Source organism: Capra hircus, chromosome 10 (assembly GCF_001704415.2).
Source record: "Capra hircus breed San Clemente chromosome 10, ASM170441v1, whole genome shotgun sequence".
Classification (NCBI taxonomy): domain Eukaryota; kingdom Metazoa; phylum Chordata; class Mammalia; order Artiodactyla; family Bovidae; genus Capra; species Capra hircus.
The window spans coordinates 26,195,142-26,217,605 of NC_030817.1; the positions used below are offsets into that span (position 1 = coordinate 26,195,142).

At 53.9% G+C, this 22,464-nt stretch overlaps 1 protein-coding gene across 1 annotated transcript in view; it reads left to right on the forward strand.

Moving 5' to 3' along the window:
* SPTB (spectrin beta, erythrocytic) overlaps nucleotides 1–22,464 on the forward strand; it is a 127,842-nt gene that overhangs the window by 88,466 nt on the left and 16,912 nt on the right. Inside the window, 18 exon segments of the mRNA XM_018054066.1 lie at nucleotides 4,782–5,538; nucleotides 6,161–6,363; nucleotides 6,460–6,550; nucleotides 7,776–7,922; nucleotides 8,718–8,981; nucleotides 9,361–9,567; nucleotides 9,994–10,083; nucleotides 13,300–13,519; nucleotides 13,522–13,577; nucleotides 14,546–14,676; nucleotides 15,600–15,804; nucleotides 16,075–16,449; nucleotides 18,033–18,277; nucleotides 19,373–19,511; nucleotides 19,982–20,066; nucleotides 20,668–20,864; nucleotides 21,163–21,212; nucleotides 21,684–21,762. Coding sequence (XP_017909555.1) covers nucleotides 4,782–5,538; nucleotides 6,161–6,363; nucleotides 6,460–6,550; nucleotides 7,776–7,922; nucleotides 8,718–8,981; nucleotides 9,361–9,567; nucleotides 9,994–10,083; nucleotides 13,300–13,519; nucleotides 13,522–13,577; nucleotides 14,546–14,676; nucleotides 15,600–15,804; nucleotides 16,075–16,449; nucleotides 18,033–18,277; nucleotides 19,373–19,511; nucleotides 19,982–20,066; nucleotides 20,668–20,864; nucleotides 21,163–21,212; nucleotides 21,684–21,762 — 3,541 coding nt within the window.

A 22,464-nucleotide genomic window follows, 5' to 3' on the forward strand; every position in this document is an offset into this window, starting at 1 on the left:
ATTGCCACGCCAGGACAGCGCATGCACCTCTGTTCCGTTCGGTGCCCTGGGCTTTACATGCGCAGCACCATGCCCATTGCCTCGCCACTGCCCCAATCCATTACCCCACACTTGTGCCTGAGCCCTGCGCTGCCTGAGGCAACCAGGAGGTGGGGTTAGGGAAGACTTGGCTGTAAAGAAAAGGAGCAGCCCAGGGGGCTTAAGAGGAGGCAAAAGGCAACCCCCTGATACTTGCGAGCCACCAGATTGTCTCAGCATCCAAAGAAGAGGGCTGTAGTTCAGGAGGGTCCCCTGCCAGCTGAGGTTTATGCCAAGGAGGGGGATGCCTCCAGCTCTTCTTTAGGCCTGGAGGTAACAGTGATGCATGTGTGTGCATGTGTGTGTGTGTGTATGAGAGAGACAGACAGGAAGAACTTGTCAGCCAATAATCTGCTGCTTTGAGGAGCTATAGTCAGAGAATGCTGTTACAGACACCTAAGCCTTGCACTGTCCTAAGTGGAATACACCAAGGTACTTGCCATCCTTAGAGGCCTGGAAAGGTAAGATGGCTTTCCACTACGTCTGAGAATTGAAAGCTTCCTGAGCCACATATCCCAGACAGCCTGCATCCTGCACAAACGCTTCCTCCCCATGTAGCCCACCCCATTGGGGTCAGTCCCTTTTGTTAGAAAGTTGGATCTCATCGTGAGTGGAAATATGCCTCCTTGAAATTTGTATACATCGGTTCTGGCTCTGCCTGTTAGAGGTATTGAAAACTTACTCCAGTTCTTCTTCCACGTGATAGCTCTTCGACTGTTTCTGAAGACAACTGTCCTCCTTCACCTGTACCCACGGTTCTGCCTCCATGTGGGTGCCGTTCTCTCTACAGGGTCCATCCTCCTCCAACAATATGGTCTAAACCATGCTTGTTTTCAAACCAGTACAGGTTTCTCTCCTTCACAGTTTCCAGGATGAAAAAGTATCTTTCCTCGACTGATTTAGAGTTTCACACTCTACCTTTTATTATAATTACTTTCATCTTTTAAGAACTTTTCTACTAGACTGTAAGTAAATGAAGACCAGTATCTTATAGTGTCCATGGTATCTTATCCAGTGTCCACAGTATCTTATCCAGTGTCCACGGTATTTTCTACAGTGTCTATGGTATCTTATAGTGTCCATGATATTTTCTAGTGTCCACAGTATCTCATAGTGTCCACAGTATCTCATACAGTGTCCACAGTATTTTATACAATGCCCATGGTATCTTATACAATGTCCACAGCATCTTATATAGCGTCCACAGCTCTGAGTGCCAAGAGTTTATTGTCTGAGGCTCCCTCTGTTGGGAATATTCTTTTCGCAGGTATCCTCACTCCCACACGTTACTCAGATCTCAGGTCACATGTCCTCTTCTTGGTGCAGTTCACACTGACCACCCCATTCACAGTATCACCTCCTCCTTCCCATCCAATTCCTCTGCCTCAATCCCATATTCTTGCTTCCTTTTAATTTTAAAGATTTTTTTAAATTGCTTATTATTTATTTTTGGCTGCGCTGGGTCTTCATTGCTGCATGCAGGCTTTCTATAGTTGCAACGAGTGGGATCTACGCTCTAGTTGCAGCGAACAGGGGTTACCCTCTGACTGCAGTATGCGGGCTTCTCATTGCAGTGGCTTCTCTTGTGGAGCCCAGGCTTTAGCCATGTGGGCTTCAATAGTTGCCACCCACTGGCCTTAGAGGTTACAGAAAAGGGCTTAGATGCCCTGCAGCACATGCGATCTTCCTGGACCAGAAAGTGAGCCCATGTCTCCTGCATTGGCAGGCAGGGTCTAAACCACTAGACCACCAGGGAAGCCCCCCTTTTTCTCCCCTTTAAATTGGATTCTTTAAAACTGTTTATTTGGGGGTTTTTTGATCACAGCACATAGCATGTGAGATATTAGTCTCCCAACCTGGTATTGGGAGAAGGCAGTGGCACCCCACTCCAATACTCTTGCCTGGAAAATCCCATGGGCGGAGGAACCTGGTAGGCTGCAGTCCATGGGGTCGTGAAGAGTCGGACATGACTGAGTGCCTTCCCTTTCACTTTTCACTTTCATGCTTTAGAGAAGGAAATGGCAACCGACTCCAGTGTTCTTGCCTGGAGAATCCCAGGGATGGAGGAGCCTGGTGGGTTGCCGTCTCTGTGTCGCACAGAGCTGGACACGACTGAAGCGACTTAGCAGCAGCAACCTGGTATTGAAGCAGCGCCCCCTGCATTACAAGTGCAGAGGTTTAACCACTGGACCACCAGGGACTGGTGCTTAACTTTTCTCCATTGTACTTGTCACCACTTACTTGCCTCTGCCCATTTGAATGGGAGCACTTTACTTCATCCGTGGTTCTACCCCCAGAGCCTAGAACAGTGGCCCAAGACACGTACCTGATGCTTGTGTGATGTAACACCGTGCGTGACTGAGGACAGAACGGAAATGAGTCACTCAGCACTTACCGAATATGTGGTTACCTTCCACCATACATATTCTGGTCGACCAATATTATCTTCTAATATCTTGGGCCCAGGACCACACCTGGACTCCTGACATGGCCTGGCCAGTGCTGCCTAGAGCAGCTCTAACAACGTCCCCCCTTTTGGAGACGGTGCAGGGGAGGGGAAGGTGGGTTTGGGAGGCAGACGAGACCCAAACGTCACCCTGTCCCCTGTGTGGCCCCTGCCTGGTGGCTGCAGTGAGGCCATACCAAAAAAAGCCTGGCAAGTCACCATGGAGCCTCCTTCCTGGGGGCACCGCCAGATGGTCTCCTGTGGCTTCTGGATGGGGCTGGGAGGCCTCCCAGCCCTGGGGCACCTTGCTTTCCTTTCACAGTAGTTTCAGACCACCTTGGGGGGAACCTCCAGCCCCTTTCCCTTAACATCCAGCCTCAGCAGCATCCGTGTTACAGGCATAAAACTCCCCAGAGGTCAGGGGCCTTACCTCTGGACTCTTCTCCCCTCTTTTCTGGAATTTCCCATCCTTTCTCTGGGCTCCTCCTCCTCTCTCTTGGAATTCCCAATCCTTCCCAGCCCTCCTCCCACTGCTTTGCAGACCTGTCTTCCACCCCCAGACTGCAGTCACCCTGGGAATGCCCACAATGCACTCTACCCAGTCCATTTGCCTCCTCCCTCTACCTCCATCCCCAGGTGCCTGGGCTGTAAAGATGAGTGACTCAGGGCCCCATCCTTAAATAGCTCACTGCTGGTGATGTGTTCATTGAAGCACAGCTCAGATGACCACCGTGAGACCTGCTCTTACCACCCCTCCTGCTCCTCATAGCTCCCTTAGTCCTCTCTGCCTGGTGTGTGCTATATACGTTGTACTTTATATTATTGTTGCTTGATGAGTTTATCGTACTTTCTTTCTAACTCATACACTCCATGGAGCAAAGTCTGGCTATGACTATTATTCCGTAAGGGCCAAAGCCAGAGTAAAGTCTAGCTATGACCGCATGTTCCCAAAGCTCTTCATAATGCTTATACGTTGTGGGTAATCAAGAGAGATGAGCTCAGTTAGCCTGCATGTTCAGCATACTCTCGTGTGCTTCCAGGTCACAGTGAGGCAGGATGAGTAAACCCAGGTCCAGGGGAGGTGTCCCTGGTGGTGTGGACCCAGGCTACTGAGCGACTCTTTAGAAGAGGCTTACTGTGGGCTGCACACAAGTTGCAGGACATCTGCCCATCTTTTGCACACTCCCCAGGTTCATTCCACACTGCACATGAAGGTTAAGATGTTTTCATTACAATCCCAACTTCTCCTTCCCCCTTCCTCTTCTTCTTCCTTCTCTTCACTGCGACTGTTTTCATTGACAACCACGCTGGCTTTCCTTAGGCCCTGGGCACTTGGAACATGGTCTTAGACATTTGTGTGGTTCCTCTGGGGCAGCTGAGATCCTGTGTCATAAAGCTTTCTTATGGTTGATAATGGGGTGTTTCTAATTATTTTCAGTATAGGCATACCTCAGAAATAATGTGGGTTCAGTTGCCGACCACCCCAATAATCAAATATCAAAATATCAATATCAAAATAAAATGAGTCACACACAAATTTGGGGAGTTCCCAGTGCATATAAAAGTTGTTTACAAAAAGTACTGTGGTCTACTGAGTGTGCAACATCATTATGCCTAGGAAAACAATGTACAAACATTAATTTAAAAATACTTTATCGCTAAGAAATGCTCATCCTCTGAGCCTTCAGTGAGTCATAACCTTTTTGCAATAGTAACATCAAAGTTCACTGCCCACAGAGCACCATACAAGTATAATAATGAGAGAGTTTGTAATTACCAAAATATGATAGAAATAAAGTGAGCAAATGTTGCAAAAATGGCACTAATAGATGTTTCAACAAGGGATTGCTACAGATCCTCGATTCATAAAAGAAAACAAAAACAAAAGCCCCATAGTATCTGTGAAGTACAGTAAAGCAAAGCTGAATAAAACGAGATATGCTTGCATTTCAAAAACTCTGGGAAATTGTAAGTTTTCCTGAATTTCAGCTACACATAGAGCTTATATACAGAGCATCATGTTGCTTTATTGATGACTGTAATAACATCACAGCTCACCTCCTGCTAATGGAAAGCTCTGGCAGTTCTGTTGTCTTGGGTAAAATTGCATAAACTGACTCATTACAGTTTGCTGGAGAGATGACTCTTTTTTCAGTGTGCAGGTTCTATCAGGGGAGACTCTGGTGGGAAATCTGGAGGGGACCCCCTGTGGGAAGGGTGAAGGAAGAGGCTGTCTGACTCCCGTCTCCCTCGGCAGGTGGCAGGACTTCCAGACCATGGTGTCCGAACGGCGGGAGGCAGTAGACTCGGCCCTCCGGGTGCACAACTATTGCGTGGACTGCGAGGAGACTGGCAAGTGGATCATGGACAAGACGAAGGTGGTGGAGTCCACAAAGGACCTGGGCCGGGACCTGGCGGGGGTCATTGCCATCCAGCGCAAGTTGTCAGGGCTGGAGCGTGACGTGGCTGCCATCCAGACCCGTCTGGGCACGCTGGAGCGGGAGTCACAGAGGTTGATGGCGTCACACCCCGAGCAGAAGAAGGACATTGAGCAGAGGCAGGCGTACGTGGAGGAGCTGTGGCAGGGCCTGAAACAGGCCTTGAAGAGCCAGGAGGCCTCCCTGGGGGAAGCCAGCCAGCTGCAGGCCTTCCTGCAGGATCTGGATGCCTTCCAGGCATGGCTATCCACGACCCAGAAGGATGTGGCCTCCAAGGACATGCCCGAGTCCCTCCCGGAGGCCGAGCAGCTCCTGCAGCAGCATGCAGCCATCAAGGACGACATCGACAGGCACCAGGAGAGCTACCAGAAAGTTAGGGTGTCTGGGGAGAAGGTGACCCATGGCCAGACAGACCCAGAGTACCTGCTTCTGGCCCAGCGGCTAGACGGCCTAGAAAAGGGCTGGGACGCCCTGAGCCGGATGTGGGAGAGCCGCAGCCAGGCCCTCACCCAGTGCCTCGGCTTCCAGGAGTTCCAGAAAGATGCCAAGCAGGCTGAGGCCATCCTCAGCAACCAGGTAGGGAGAGGCAGTAGGGGCTTGGGGCATCTCTCAGGGCAAGAGAGAATTTGTAGGTTATAAGCCTGCAGAAGTGCTCCAGGGCTCAGGGATCAAATTGGGCTTTTCTTAGATTCTCTCTAGCTCAGGAGACAGTCCTCTTTGTTCCTTATCAATGCCCTTTCCAGTCCCATGTCCCAAACTGTGTCTTATTCTTGGGCCAGTTAGAGGCTTGTTGTTGTTCAGTCGCTCAGTCATGTCTGACTCTTTGTGACCCCATGGACTGCAGCGTACAAGGCTTCCCTGTCCTTCACCATCTCCTGGAGTTTACTCAAATTCATGTGCATTGAGTTAGCGATGCCACCCAACCATCTCGTCTTCTGTTATCCTCTTCTCTTCTTGCCTTCAGAGAAGTGAATTTTTCCCTGGATGGCTATCCTTCCATGTGGCTTTGGGTACCCTGCTCATCAGGTGCCCTGGGCAGGGGCAGGGAACAGGACTCAGGGACCTTCCTCCTTGCACAACTGCAGGGGGCGCCATTCATGCCGTAACCTGCATGGCTGCACACGGTGCTCCTGCTTGGCAAGGGCCCTCTCCTCCACCTCCTCACCTCCATGCCTTGTCTGGAAACTTGCTTCGACAGGAATATACCCTGGCTCACTTGGAGCCCCCAGACTCCTTAGAAGCTGCAGAGGCCGGGATCCGGAAGTTTGAGGATTTCTTGGTGTCTATGGAGAACAACCGGGATAAGGTTTTGAGTCCTGTGGACTCTGGAAACAAGCTGGTAGCTGAGGGGAACCTCTTCTCAGACAAGATCAAGGAGAAGGTGCAGCTGATTGAGGACAGGTACTGTCTGCCCCAAGGGTTGGGGAGCCGGAGCCAGGTAGGATAGTGGTGCGGTACACAGCACCCTCGTGACTTGTGTTCCGGCTTTCCTTGCAGGCACAGGAAGAACAATGAAAAGGCCCTGGAGGCCTCAGAGCTTCTGAAAGACAACCTGGAGCTCCAGAACTTCCTGCAGAACTGCCAGGAGGTAAGGCTCCAGCCAGGCTGGCCACTTTGCAGGAGATAACCTCTAGAAGCATGGTGCCCTGGAGGTGGGAAGTCCTTTCTAACTCAGGAGGCTGGATTCTAAAAGCAGAGAGCTCTGGGCTCATAATGGCTTAAGTCCTTCATCCTCTAGAATCTTTGGTTTCAATTTTTTTTAAACATATGTAAAGATATCTTTTAATTTGTCAAGTCTGGGGCAAGATTTCTCAACAAGGGCCCCAAGGACTATCTGTATTAGAATCACCTAGGGTCCTGGTCAGGGTTGGCCTGAAAGTCATGTGACCTTTGCATTCACACAGGGCCCGCTGTGTACAAGGGCCTCATGTTTGGTTTAATACTCTGCTGTTGCCGGCTTGCAATTCCCAATGACTTTGAATATTTCCATTTTACACCAGGCCCTGCAAGTTATGGAGCTGGTCCTGGCTCTAGTTAAATGCAGACTTCTGGGTCCCCGTTGGGCCTAGATGAACCAGAACTTAGGGGGTGAGAGAGAGAGCAGCATTCTCAACAAGCTTTTCGGTTGGAGAACCGCTGACTCAGAAGTTCCTCACTCAGCCTGGGGTGAGCTGTCCAGGGAAATCTTTACCCTGCACTCCTAGGTCTCTCCATGAACAGTGCTTCCATGTGGAATGGGGCTTCCCCTGACATTTTTGTTGCTTCCATCCTCATACCCCTTTCCTCTCAACTCAAATGACTTTGTCCTCACCCACCTCTGCCCTTGGTACAAACCAAGCTTGGTGTAATGCCAGGACATCTTGGAAACAAGAGAGACTCAAAAGTTCTTACTTTACTTCCTTTATTATAGGATCTGCCCTTGGCTTTGTCCTCAGATAACATTTTTTCACCCTACTGCCAAAGGGTGGGTTTAACCATCCATTCAGTAAACACATGTTGAGCTACTGCAATAGGCCAGGCCCTGTCCTCAGTCCTGGAAATGTGGAGAGAAGTGTGAATATCCCTGGTGTTGTACTGCACATGCATGCTCTAGAGGGAAAGACACGGGGGAGCCTGTGTTTCAGCCCTGAGACCACGCAAGTTAAGTTTCCTGTCCTGGGAGTTAGGGATCCTGAGTCAGAGGGGAGTACTCTGTTGTGTTCATACTTCCTCCCCTTGGAGGAAGTACCAGAGGTGGGCAGCAGGTTCAGCCATGAACCCCTGGCCAAAGAGGGACACTCAGGGACCATGGATCCCATTTTTTCTGCCCACAGCTCACTCTCTGGATCAATGACAAGCTGCTAACATCTCAGGATGTCTCCTATGATGAAGCTCGAAACCTTCATAACAAATGGCTAAAGCACCAGGCATTCGTGGCAGAGCTGGCTTCCCACCAGGGATGGCTGGAGAACATTGACGCGGTGAGCAGAGCAAGTGGTGGGGTCTCTGCTTGGGGATACTTCCTTGAGTGGGGCTGCACATGGGGGACGGACACTGGCCCAGAGCTTGCTGAGCGGTAGAGAACCTGGATGTGAAAAACTTCTCCAAGTAGTAGTTAAACCTTGGAACTCCCGATAATCCGATGTTAAGCCTGCACAGAGTAGGTGCCTCCTGTGGGTCACTTGAGTCTTGGGACAGTCCAGACACTAAGAACATGAGCCTGTGCGTCCAGTGCCAGGACAGCAGTAATCTCTTGTCTGCCATCCATCGTCCTCACCAGGATGTCCTGCCCAGAGGCAGGGAGATCTGTGAGATGAGCAGAGTGGTCCAGGAACTACTGGCCCTCATTGTTTGGATGGGCAGAACCACCAGGGAATTGTCATTCATAGCAGAGGTCCTGTTTGTAACAAGCTTGTCCAGGGGCCCAAGTCAAAAATATGGCTGGAGTCAGGCTTGGGAAGAAAAAGAGAGGAGAAAGAGGAGCCTCTTGCTCCTGTGGCTATCTGGAAAAAGCAGGCCTGGGAGCCACACGAGTTTGTGTCCATCGTAGTGCAGTGTACAGGCTCCAAGCCAGGCTGCCTTAACGTGCCTCAGTTTCTGCTGCAAATAACTCTTGAGGTACAGAGTTTTTCAGCTAAGCCTCATCCAAGTTCTAGACAGATCCATCGCCTCACCGACCTCCCCTCAGTTAGCACTTGGCAACCATTTGGAGCAAGGCAGCTCTCCAAGGGTCCTCTCCAAGGTCATAGGGTGAACACTTCTCCTTCCCCACACAGGAAGGAAAGCAGCTGATGGAGGAGAAGCCCCAGTTTGCGGCCCTGGTGTCGCAGAAGCTGGAAGCCCTGCACCAGCTCTGGGACGAGCTTCAGGCCAACACGCAAGAGACGGCTCGGCAGCTATCAGCTGCCAGGAGCTCCGACATGCGCTCGCAGACCCAGGCCGACCTCAACAAGTGGATCCGGGCCATGGAGGACCAGCTGCAGTCAGACGACCTGGGCAAGGACCTGACCAGTGTCAACAGGATGCTGGCTAAGCTGAAGGTGAGTGAACGGGTTGCAGACTGGGGCCGTTGGCATGGAGGGAGTCTTGGCAGCAAAGCTGCAACCTGAAAGGGAGTACCCGTCTGTCCCCTTAGCTAGGCTGGCTTTTATCACGTCTCCCAGTTTACAAGCCAGCTCCTACCCTCTGCAGTGGGTAAGACAGGGATGGATCCAGACAGGGAAGTAAAAGTGTGCACGAGAAGTGTAGCATAGGTGCTCAGAGGAGCAATAGGTAAGATGGGGGCAATCCAAGAAGACTCCCTGGGGAAGGCTGAGTGCAAGCCAGGTCTTGGAGGATTGGTGGGACATGAACGATCAGGAGGAGGAGGGGCTGGCCAGGTGCCAGGGCTGGTGCCGACACCATCCTCTCATGTCCCAGCGCGTGGAGGACCAAGTGAACGTGCGCAAGGAGGAGCTGGAGGAGCTGTTTGCCCAGATGCCCTCGCTGGGAGAGGAGGCGGGGGATGAAGACCTGAGCATCGAGAAGCGGTTCCTGGACCTTCTGGAGCCGTTGGGGAGGAGGAAGAAGCAGCTGGAATCATCCAGAGCCAAGCTGCAGATCAGCCGGGACTTAGAGGATGAGACGGTGAGCAGGCACAGCGGCCCCCCCGCTTCCCCAGCTGTCATCGGGGTGGCTGGCTGCTGCCCAGGGCAGTTCTTGGCAGAAGACGTCTGGTCATCTCACCACCTCATTTCACAGGGTGGTTGTAATGACTACATTAAACATAAAAGTAAGCCAGTGCCCTTTGAAGGGCGGCTTTCCCGTGGACTTTAGGGGCCAGACAGACTTGGGCTCGAGATCCCTATGTTGCCACCCACCTTGAAGTGACCAGGAGCAACTTACTTGGAACCTCAGTTCAGAGTATCGAATGCCCCCCTTTTACAAAACACTGATGGGCTATTGGGAGGAACAGGAGGGACACAGTAGGCAGAGCTGTGTCTGACCCATGGTGAGTGATGAAAGGGTGGCCGTGGTTGTCATCAGCTCTCTCCTGCCCTCTGGTCTCCGCAGCTCTGGGTGGAGGAGAGGCTGCCTCTGGCCCAGTCGACCGACTATGGCACTAACCTGCAAACCGTGCAGCTGTTCATGAAGAAGAATCAGGTGAGTCCCGCTACCTGGTCAGTCCCTCCTGCCCCGGCCACTCCTCAGGGAAGAGGGCCCAGCTCTGACGACACAAAGCCCCGGCAGCAGATTACAGACTACTCTTCTTGTTGACAGTTTCAGGGTTCCCAGTCTGTGTGTGTATTCTCATGCAGCTTTGGTGATAGCAGAGAGAATTCTAGGGGAACCGTGGGGGTTGGTGCGCGGGAGTGAGGGGTCCAGGCGCTTTGGAATTCGAGGCCCTTCAGGGCCCAGGATCTGGAGGCCCTGCCCTGGGGCTTCACGTGCTTTGTAGCTTCTGTCTCCCTGGCCTCCCCGAGAGGAGGCTCGTAGCTCCTGGCGTCTCTCCTGTCGCTGCTTTGTCCCTCTTTCAGGGCTAAGCTTGGCCCGTTGGGTCTCCTCCGGGCAAGTAGGCTTCTACTCTCTGAAACACGTGAGGATGCTGTGGGGCTCTAACCCCCGCTTCCTTTAGAGGAAGCCACTAAACTTGGACCCCGAGCCATAGGAGCAAACATCCGTTGGCTGTTCTGCTGTTTTAGGCCTGACTGGGAACTGCTGTGGCCTTGGTCAGAGGCCTGGAAGCGAGCGGATGCTCTTCCTCTGTCAGGGCTGCAGGGAAGCCTGCGTCCTCTGGGAAGGCCAGTGGCGTGGGTTCGTGGTCTGACCATGCAGTCTGGCCAGGGGCTGACTGTACCCCTGCTCTTAGTCGGAGTCCCTCCTGCCTGGTTTGCTCTCTGGCTCAGGAAGCGGGGCGGGGCGGGCAGCTGCAGTGTCGATCAGGGAGAATCTGGGAACTTAGAAAAGAGCAGAATGTCCCAGAGTGACAGTCGGTACTGCAGCAACTTGGGAAAGGAAGGTCATGGCAGACGGTACTTACTTCTTCCAAAAATGTCAGCAGCCAACATCTGCCCACAGAACCCAGCAACTGTGCAAGGGCCTGAATTAATTATACTAAAAGTGGCTTCTTGAAAGCTCCCTCTAGCCCTTTGCTTCCAGTTGGCATGATCATGGCACTGACGCTCCAGGGGCAGCACGTAGGTACCTAAACTAGAAGGTGGTGGAGGTGGGGGTTCCACTATCACATCAGCCTCCAGTTAAAGGGGGAAGGCTGGCAGAAGACAGTATCCTCGAGGCCCCAGTTTCCTCTGCTATAAAATTAGCCAACTCTGGTCACTTCAACACTCAATGCTTTAGCCTCAGAATTATTGCCAAATGATTTTCACCTCCCTGGGCTGAAGATGGCTATTTCACGAGAAGGGCAAGAGTAATATGGATGGGGTTCCCCTTAACATGAAGGGAAAGACAATCTCTTGGGTGAGTGTGGCTGCTCCAGTAAAGATGATTTTAAGCTAGCCTCACTAAAGCTGAAATCCCATTTTATCATTCCTTCTACTGCAGTGGTCCGTGTGCATCAGACTTCCCCAGAGGGCCTGTTAAAACGCACTTGACCGGGCTCCACCCTAGATCCTCTGCAGCAAACTCTGGAAGCAGAGCCTGATAACTTGCATTTCTATTAAGATCCTAGGTGATGCTGATGCTGCTGGCCTGGAACCCCACTTTGAGAACCACTGCTCTAATGGTGTGACTAGAACCCAACCTGCAAGGTGCCTCATGAAGGGTTCTCAACTCTAGCTGCACATTAGAATCACCCAAGGGAACCTTTAGACATACGAATGCCTGGGTCCCATCTCAGATCAATTCATTAGGATCTCTGGGATGGGGTGGCCCTATCTACGTCTAGTTTCCCCCAGTGATTCAATGTTCAGCCAGGGTTAAGAGCCACTGTCCAGCCTGGCCTGGCTCCCACCTCCCCCTGAACTTTCTGTCTTATCCCTTTCACCCTCCCTCACAGTATTCTAGCTTGCCTGGCCCCTTGGACCATCCAGGTTTCCTTCCAGGGACTTCCTTGACACTGGCTCTGTCCCCCTGCCAGCAACACTCACCCTCCAGATCTCTCTGGAGCTTCTTTCTCTCATCTGTCACCTCTCACTCAGATGTTATCTGTGCAGAAAACCCTTCCTGGACCCCCAGCTAGAGTGGCCACTGCCACGCCTCGGAGAACAATCTTCATCTCATTGGTGTCTGTCCCTCGTAGCACCTGTTATCTACGTTCATTTATTTATTTACTTGCTTACCCTTTCCTCTACTAGAGTGTACGCTTTATGAGGGCAGGGGGTTTGTTTATCTTGTCCCCATATTGTTCCTAGAACCTAGAACAGGGCCTGTTATCTTGGAAACAATTTAATACCTAGGTATTAAATGAATGGAGTCAAGGGACAAGATGTCCTAAGTAAACACACTGAGCAGAAGCCTAGGAAGGAATTTGCTTAAAAGGAGAGAGACAGAAATGGCTTTCTAGTATACCTGAAGAGTTCATAGATCTCAGGGAAAGCAAGCTGGCAAGTGGCAGCTGACGCCTCCCTGGGTTGTTCGAATACAATTGCAGAGACCACAGGAAATTGTCTGAGCTGAGCAGTGGGTTTTTTTAATACAATTGCAGAGACCACAGGAAATTGTCTGACTCGAGATTCCAAGCATCATGTGTAAAGGTGCCTTTCAACAAGTTAGGTGACTTACAGGCATTGATAGTTCCATGTATTTTGAATGCTGTTGGTCACACTGGCCATCTATCCTATTCTTGCCCATCACCAAAGTGGGAAGAAAATACCATTTTGGTAACTGAAGTCTCAAGCAGGAAATAATACAAAGCTCAGAAAAGATTTGAGAAATAGAAACAGGAGAAAACAAAACAAAATCCTACCCTGAATAAGGAACAACTGCTGACTACTGTTTTATACGGAGTAAAAGTTGCTAAAATCAGGCCTCAGAAGGCCATGTAAGAGTCATTTTCCTCTCCTCCACCATGCACAACAAAGAAATTGAGCTCTTCCGAAACAGGAGTAGGGAGCCGTCAAGGGCTCCAGCTCTGGGATCCAAGAGAGCCGTGTTCAAATCCCACCCTGTCACTCGAAGCCCACAGGGACTTAACCGCTCTGTGTTGGCATCCAGTGTTTATCTCAGAAGCTCACAGGAGGGTGAGAGGAGAGTGGGTGGACTCAGCACTGCGCTGGGCACATGGTCACAGGCCGTTTTAACGGCCACCCGCTCTGCGCAAGCTTCCCTAAGTGGTTCGGGGCGAGAGGTGCCTGGGAGGGGCCCTGGGCTGCCCTGCATGGTGGAAAGGCCAGCTCCTGAGCTCTTCCCCTCTGGCCGCAGACACTGCAGAACGAGATCCTGGGCCACACGCCCCGGGTGGAGGACGTGCTGCACAGAGGGCAGCAGCTGGTGGCAGCAGCCGAGATCGACTGCCAGGACGTAGAGGAGCGCCTGGGGCAGCTGCAAGGCTCGTGGGACACGCTGCGGGAGGCAGCGGCCAGCCGGCTAAAGCACCTGCAAGAGGCCAGCGAGGCCCAGCAGTACTACCTGGATGCGGGCGAGGCGAGGCCTGGATCGGCGAGCAGGAGTTCTACGTCTTCTCTGACGAGAACCCCCAGGTCGGCTCGGGCAGGGTCCAGGGTTGGGAACCAAAACCAGCTGAGAAGAAGAGCCAGCGGGGAGGTGGGCTATCAGGGGGGCACCTGGAAGGCCAGGTGTGTGAGGACTGAGGGCAGCAGGCAGGGGTCCAGGTGCCTTCAGGACGCCCCTCCTCTTGAGAACATATGATGCATGTACTCCAGCTGGGTGCCCTGTTTGCCAGTTCAGTTCAGTTCAGTCGCTCAGTCGTGTCCAACTCTGCGACCCCATGAACCGCAGTATGCCGAGTCTCCCTGTCCATCACCAACTCCCAGAGTCCACCCAAACTCATGTCCATTGAGTCGTTGATGCCATCCAACCATCTCATTCTCTGTCATCCCCTTCTCCTCCTGCCCTCAATCCTTCCAGCATCAGGGTCTTTTCAAATGAGTCAGCACTCCGCATCAGGTGGCCAAAGTATTGGAGTTTCAGCTTCAACATCAGTCCCTCCAATGAACACCCAGGACTGATCTCCTTTAGGATGGACTGGTTGGATCTCCTTGTAGTCCAAGGGACTCTCAAGAGTCTTCTCCAACACCACAGTTCAAAAGCATCAATTCTTCTGTGCTCAGCTTTCTAGTTAGATTTGCTCTAACCCAAGAATTTTTCACATTTTTTTGTGTGCCAGGGGTTCTGTGCAGATGTACTGTGGTGGGAGGGTGTGAGAGGTGAGGTTAGGGGATCTCTAAAAGCTGGGGTGATACAGGAAGTTTTCATGAGGAGAGAGGTTGGACCGGGGCCTGGGAGGGTGGATGTCAGGTAAGAATTGAGGGCATCGAGAGGAAGGTGGGATGCGGGCATTGCCAGGCACCGGGAGTAGCAGGAAGAGACCATGCGCGGTGCTCCTGGGGTGTCCCGCAAGCCTGGCCCTCCCGCACCTCCTGGCCCGTCCTGGCTCATCTCACCCAGGTGAGATGAGCTCGTGCCCTGACAATCCGCTTCCTTGCAGGATGAAGAGAGTGCCATCGTGATGCTGAAGCGGCACTTGCGGCAGCAGCGGGCAGTGGAGGAATATGGGAGGAACATCAAGCAGCTGGCCGGCCGGGCCCAGGGCCTGCTATCCGCAGGCCACCCCGAGGGGTGCGTGTGCCTCCGGAGGCGACCTGGCCAGCTCTTGGGCATGCCCCCCGCCCCTGCCAAGCAGGATCCCTTCAGGTCCAAGGGGAAAACAGAAATGGTTTTCCCCAAGTCTACGGGTTTGAGAAGGCTACCTTCTGGACTGCTGGTTGGCCCCAGTTCCCTGTTGTGTCCTGGTTTAGTGTGACTTCAAACAGGGCTGATGGAAGGAGGCCTGGTTGGCAAAGAGACTAGGGAACAGAGTAGCAAAACTGCCTGCGTGGTGAACTGAGAGCTCCCGTCTTTGGGGGAGTTAGTCTTCAGCATCTTTTAGCCTAGTCTAACTTTGCTTTTTGTGTGTGGTCCAGAAGGTAGGTCAGGATCTCGCAGTGTCTCTGCAAAATCATCATATGCCGTCTAAACTGTTGAGTGGTGTGGGTGCAGCGTCAGTGGAGCCCACTGGGTCAGGCACCTCAGGCTGCCCCCAGGCATGGCCCTATCCTCAGGGCACCCACAGCAGGCACTTCAGGACCCCCAGGGACTGAAGAGCCCCTGGTACTGCACATCCCTCCCTGAGGAGCCAAGCAGGCCTGCTGCTGGTGGAGCCAGGCTCAGACTGCCCACTCCCGTGCCAGCCTCCTTGGAAGGATAGTGGAAAAGTTCTCCATCCAGACCAGTCTTTCTGAGCTTCTCAGAGTCAGGGGCAGGGACAGGAGGCAGCTCCTGGCAGGGGACACATTTCATCATCCCCCGAAGCATCATGGTCTAAGGGATGGTTCCTTTTCTCCCAGCTCTTCCCCGTGAAAAGTCACTGCCATATCTTCAAAGCTGTGCTCCCCCACGCATCCAGGCCTCAGGGCTGGGAAGGAGGAGGCAGGCTCCTTGAAGCTGGCTGCCCTGGGTTCTCGGCCGCCCCCTCTGAGGACTTTTCTTGTTTTGAATCCTAGAGAACAGATCATCAGACTTCAGGGGCAGGTGGACAAGCAGTATGCAGGGCTGAAGGACATGGCGGAGGAGCGCAGGCGGAAGCTGGAGAACATGTACCACCTGTTCCAGCTCAAGAGGGAGGTGGATGACCTGGAGCAGTGGATTGCAGAGAAGGACACGGTGGCCTCCTCCTCCGAAATGGGGCAAGACTTTGACCACGTGACTGTGAGTGTCCACGGCCCCTGCTTGCTTTGTCTCCCTCTAATGCAGCAGACCTGGGAGCTGTCTCTCCCCCTCCACACTCACACACACACACCTGCCCGGTGCCATGTGCCGCAGTGATGAGGGCTCCCCCGTGTGAGCTCAGGCACCCTGGGGAAGGTGTCAGAGCCCAGCTCCAGGTGGTGGCAGGTGCCGCTGGGAGTCTGTGTGATGACACCACTGAAGCCCGAGCCCTGATAACCGATAACCGCGTTTCCATCTACCCTTGTCCAGGTGCTCCGGGACAAGTTCCGGGACTTTGCCCGGGAGACCGGGGCGATTGGGCAGGAGCGGGTGGACAACGTGAATGCCATCATTGAGAGGCTCATCGACGCGGGCCACTCCGAGGCAGCCACCATCGCCGAGTGGAAGGACGGGCTGAACGAGATGTGGGCAGACTTGCTAGAGCTCATCGACACGCGCATGCAGTTGCTGGCCGCCTCCTATGACCTGCAGCGCTACTTCTACACCGGTTCCGAGATCCTGGGCCTCATTGGCGAGAAGCACCGCGAGCTGCCCGAGGATGTGGGGCTGGACGCCAGCACCGCGGAGTCCTTCCACCGCACGCACACTGCCTTTGAGCGGGAGCTCCACCTGCTGGGGGAGCAGGTGCCTCTGGTCCCCAGCTGTCCCTCCACCTCGCCCCTGACTAGCATCCCTGGGGCCCTGTAGTGTCAGGTCCTCTCCTGGCTTCTAGAGAGGAAATCTCTGGAACAGGCACTCCCTAGAGAGGCAACAGCTCCAGGCAGGAAGGCAGGGAGCAGAGGCTTTCAGATGTTCTTTAGCTTTAGCACTAGTTCCTGGTGGCTCAGATGAGTCTGCCTGCAATGTGGGAGACCTGGGCTTGATCCCTGGGTCAGGAAGATCTCCTAGAGAAGGGAATGGCTACCCACTCCAGTATTCTTGCCTGGAGAATCCCATGGACAGAGAGCCTGACGGGCTACAGTCCATAGGGTTGTAATGAGTCGAACATGACTGAGCGGCTAACACTTTCACTTTAAACAGAGCCTTTCCCAAAACCCAATGCAAAGTACCTTAAAATGCAATTTATCTGGTTGTCAGAATGTTACAGAATCATTAGGGAGTCTACATGTAGCGCTTTTCTAGCACCAGGTACTGTTCTAAGCAATATACTCAGCCACACTCTGAGGAAGGGAGTAATGTCTTCTGCCTTTTCTGGATGAGGAAAGCAAGGCATAGAAAGGTAATTAAGTTGCCTGGAAACATGCAGCTAAGCAGTGGAGCCAGGATTCAGATCCTGGCAGTCTGGCTGTAGACTTTGAACACTTAGCCATGGGGCTATTCAGCCTTTCCAAGTGGGAGCTGGAGGGGGGCCCAAGATCAGTCTAGACTCCCCCCTCCCATCATGGGGTGCCCCCTAAGGCACTTCTATAGGCCCATAAGGTTCTGCAGAGTCCAAAGTGGTGAAAAGGTTGAGGTGGGCGGGGGGGGGGGGGGGTGCTCGGTCACTTTGGCGTTGCTCACCGGGCTTCCAGAGGAACAGGGAGAGCTGGGCTCATTTGCAGTCTTGCACTGACGCAGTGGGATTTCAGGAAAAAACACCAAAGTATTAATAGGTGGGGCCCCTGAGTCACCAAGAAGGGGACAGCCTAGGGATTTGTCCTCCAGCTGGAGGTGCCTTGGGGATGCCAGAGCCCTTGAGGCAGGTACAACCCCACTAGGGTCTCGGTCGTGAGGCTTCACTGCCCTGGGGCCGGCCTCAAACAGGGGATGGCATCACAAGAAGGATCTGGAACAGGGAGTCGAGAGATGCCTCCAGTCCCAGCTGTGCCCTCTCCGAGCATGAGTGACCTCGGGCCAGTCGTGAGCCTCCCTGCGGCTGTTTCCTTGTTTCAGAAACAGGGATAAGAACAGTACCTCTTTGATGAGATTGTTATAAAGACAGAGAGAGTCATAAAAAGTGCTTAGAGTGGTGCCCGGTAATATAATTACTCTCATAATCACACATCAAAGGGCACAGAGCCCCTCTCCCAAATCCTCATCAGAACCCAAGGGGTGCTTTGGGTCAGCAGAGGTGCCAAAGCAGAGAGCCTTCTCTCCAGCACCCAAGAAGTGGGGAGCCTCTAGCACCATCCTCAAGAGGGAGACTCAGAGGAAGCAGACACTCTCATCCATCCTAGGCCCAAGACATGTCGGCCTGGGGAACAACAGTCAGTTTTGCCCCATCACAGGTACAGCAGTTCCAGGATGTGGCCGCCCGCCTGCAGACAGCGTACGCTGGGGAGAAGGCAGACATCATCCAGAACAACGAGCAGGAAGTGTCTGCCGCGTGGCAGGCGCTGCTCGATGCCTGTGCCGGGCGCCGCACCCAGCTGGTGGACACGGCAGACAAATTCCGCTTCTTCAGCATGGCCCGAGATCTCCTCTCCTGGATGGAGAGCATCGTCCGGCAGATCGAGACCCAGGAGAAGCCCAGGTGAGAGCAGCAGCCCCACCCCCGGCCCACTTTGTCCCAGAGGCTGGCGGGCCGGGATGCCAGCCCGTCCTGGAGGGGTCTCCCGGACTGTGGGCACGCAGGAATCTCCAAGGGGTACCTGAGGCTGGGTCCAGGCAGCATCTTAGTGGCTCAGCTGCTACTGGGAGGACTGACCATTGCAGAGTAGAGAATCCTGAGTGCTGAGAAACACATCTGTCATTCAGATTCCGTCGTGGGACACAAGTGGCCACAGTTGTCAGTGAAAATAAATAGTTTATATATCAAAAGCTGAGTGGTCACTCTCCCCCTAGCACGGGCTTTTGGGGACCTTTTCCCTAAAACTCAGGAAAGGAGCTCATTGCCTATGAGAGATAGAGGCAGGTATGTGGGCCGTTGGCCAGGATCAGAACTCACTGCACACTTCGTGCCCATCTCTGGCCCTCTGCCTCTAGGGCGCCTGTCCTGGTGGTCAAATTTTTTTTTTTAACGTCTTGACTGAGCTTATAATTCACATGCCACGCCCTTCAGCCGTTTAGAGGGTGCCATTCAGTGTTTGCTTTGCATAGTCACAGTCGGACAACCATCACCCCAATTTTCATCACCTCAGAAAGAAGCCCGGTACCCCTTAGCAGTCATCACCCCACTCCTATCTCTTTGCAGCCCTTGGCAACCTCTAATCAGCTTTGTATATCTAAATTTACCTATTGTAGACTTTTCACATGAGTGGGATCACAGAATGTGTGGTCCTCTGGGACTGGCTTCTTTCACTGTCCGCAAGGTTCATCTACTTGGCATATATCAGTACTTCATTCCTCTTTATTGCCAAATGTAACATTCGTGTGTGTGTGTGTGTGTGTGTGTGTGCGTGCGTGCATGTGTGCGTGCATGCGTGTGTGTGTGTGTGTGTGTGTGTGTGTGTGTGTGTGCTGGACCAGGCAGCTGGCAGGACTTCCTGGCTGTCCAGAGAGAGAGGATGGAGTGGGGTCAGACTCCCAGGCAGATGGGGGGCCCCCCCTCTGATTGGAACTTGATGTCAAGTGGGCCAGAGTCACCCTGAGTCTCCCTTTTCACCAAACTCCCAACCCTGCCCCCCAGGGACGTCTCCTCGGTGGAACTCCTCATGAAGTATCACCAGGGCATCCGGGCAGAGATAGAGACTCGCAGCAAGAACTTCAGCACCTGCCTGGAGCTCGGCGAGTCCCTCCTGCAGAGGCAGCACCAGGCCTCGGACGAGGTGGGCGGGCGGGACGGACACGCGTGCTCGCCTGTTCTCGCCTCCACTCCTGCCGGGCCAGACAGCTTCCTGGGAGGGAGCCTGCAGGCCCTGGAGGCTCATCTTTCTTTCATCCCAGGAGCACTGGGGCTCTGTGCTGGCCCAGGGATTTACAGCTTCACCAAACCCATTCAAGGAGCTGGCCGCTTCAAAGGGCGAATGGGCTCATAACCCTCCTAAACCCTCTCGTGTGTGTGCTTTGGGCTTGGCGACCCCTGCTTCCTGGGTGAGGCATATTTAACCCCAGAGAGGTTAAGTAACTTGGCCAAGGCTGCTCAGCTGGCAGGGCCAAGACTTGATGTCCTGGGATGCACTAGAGCCTTACCCTGTGACCAAGGCCAGCCGGCTTTGCAGGGCCCTTCCACGCACCGCCTCCCACCGTGGGGGGAAGGGTTACCAAAGCCTGAGCTGCCTTCCCTTTCTTCCCACAGATCAGGGAGAAGCGGGAGCAGGTGGTGTCCAGGAGGGAGGAGATGAAGGAGAAGTGGGAGGCCCGCTGGGAGCGGCTCCGCATGTGTGAGTGAAGCCTGGGAGCCAGGCAATCTGGGAGGGGTGGGGGCGGGTGCGGGGAGGGGTGATGTCACAAGGCAGTGGAGGAGACGAGCCCCCCAACACACACAGCACCACTCATCAGCAGAACTCAGGGCCGGGAGCCTCAGGGGTTGGGGGGGAGGAGGTTCATGGAGAAGACCCAGCAGACACGCTGCTGGAAGCCCACCTCTGACAGCCAGCACACCCACTCCCTGTCTACCCTCTGCCCCCGCCCCCGCCTCCTGCCAGGCTGGCGTTCCCGTAGAGCTGTGGCCTCTCCAGGGGTCAGGGTAAGGCTCTAGTGCATCCCAGGTGTTTGACCTGTGGTGTGTGCTGCCCAGAAGGGGCTCTGTCCTCGCGGCTGGAGACCGGAGTGGTGGGGAGAGCCCACCACTTGGGTAGAGGCTGCACAAAGACCTGGACTCTCCCACGGCTGCTTGTGCACGTCTGTGAGTGAGCAAGACAGCCTGGGAAGACAGCCTGGTCCGCCCGCCTGCCAACTGCACGTCTGTCTGTGAGCGGACCTCCCCAGGCCGCCTAGGTCCAGGGGGGCGCTCACAGACCCCGGGCCTTGTTGTCTCGGCAGTGCTGGAAGTGTGCCAGTTCTTCCGGGATGCCTCCGTGGCCGAAGCATGGCTGATCGCCCAGGAGCCCTACCTGGCCAGCCGGGACTATGGACACACGGTGGACGGTGTAGAAAAGCTCCTCAAGAGGCACGAGGCTTTTGAGAAATCTGCGGCCAGCTGGGAAGAGCGCTTTGCTGCCCTAGAAAAGCCCACCACGGTGAGCTGGCGAGGGGCGGCCCAGAGCAGTGGACAGCCTTAGGGGTCCCTCCAGTCAAGAGCTCTTAGGCAGTTTTGGGGGACCTGTGGGCAGTGTAAAAGGCTGAGCAAGTGGGGAGAGCGGGAAGGAAACGGGTGGGAGGAAGGATGGACTTTTGAAGGCAAGAGACAAGAGGGGCTGATTCCAGAAGGAACGAGCATCAGATATACTGGGTATAGGGAGCCTCTTTCAGGGAAAGCTGTCTCAGAGCAGGCTCCCCTTGTGGCTGCTCTGACTCCTTGGCCTTTCCCTTTCCTAGCTTGAGCTCAAAGAGCGCCAGACCCCGGAGAGAACCGAGGAGGAGCCTGGGTGAGTGTGGGGAGGACTGACTGGAGCACTCTGCTGAGGTGGGGGGGAGGACGATGCTTATACTCAAAACAGGCCCCCTGATGTTTTGACACACCATATGTGACCTCTCACACCTGGGCCACTAGTAAGAGAAACCCAGAGTGTCTGGAGCTTAAAGGCAGAAAAGAGACTTCATTTCTCCCCAGTCCTGGGTGTCCTGGAGTCCTCATGGGGGAAGGATGGGGGTCAGGCCATGGCTGCTGCGCCATCACCCCCTATTCTGGGACCAGCTGAACACGTGTTCTGGAGGCCGGGCTGCCTGGAACCAGCCTTTTCTGAAGCATCTGCCTTCACTTTGCAGATTGTGGAGGGTCTGCCGGGCTGCAGACTTGACTTGTGTTTTTGGGGGAGGAGGTGGGAAGCCAGGCCTTGGAGATGGGCCACGGCCTCCAAGAGGTGCTCATTTCTGAAGTGGGACATTGTTTTCCGTAGGCTTCAAGAGGAGGAAGGCGAGACAGCGGGGGAGGCTCCCCGAGGTCCCCACCGAGCCACCACTGAGAGAACGTCCCCGGTCAGTTCCCTGTCCCAATTGTCCAGTTCCTGGGATTCATTGCTGCCAGAGACCCATCGTCCCGACTAGGCTCTGCAGGGGCAGAAGGCCAGGATGGGTACACCCCCACCTCCCCAGAATCCTTCCACCACTCTTCCTTATTTACTTAGCTTATTTTCTAGAATAATTCCCCTCCTCCCCTCAATCAAGAAGAAACTGACATGCCAGCCCACTGACATGACTCTCTTAGTTTGGTTTTATGTGGTCTAATAAATTTTGTTATATAAACTCATCCCCATCTCCATCAGGGGGAACAGTTTATACAGCAGGAATGATCCCCTTTTAAACACTGTCCTTTCCCTCCAACATTGTCCCTAACTCAGTACCCCCAGCACACGCCCACATCCACACATACTCACAAATGGGCCGTGTGGTTTCCCTGCCCCAACCGTGGCATTTAGGGGAGTGAAGTGGACACGTTCACCCTCGAGTAGACTCCTTCCACTGAAACAGAGGCCCTTCCCCATTTTGCACCTTCCTGGCCTGATGCCTGTGGGTCAGTGAGCTGGAGACAGAGATGATTCTGAGGCAAGAACAGACTTGAGGAAGCCCTTTGGGAGGAGAAGAGAGCCCCAGGGATTCTGCCTCAGAGGTCTCCAACTTGTAGAAGGGAGGATGGAGCGGAGGGGGTACCCAAGGCCCAGATGTCTTCAGGGCCTTGCC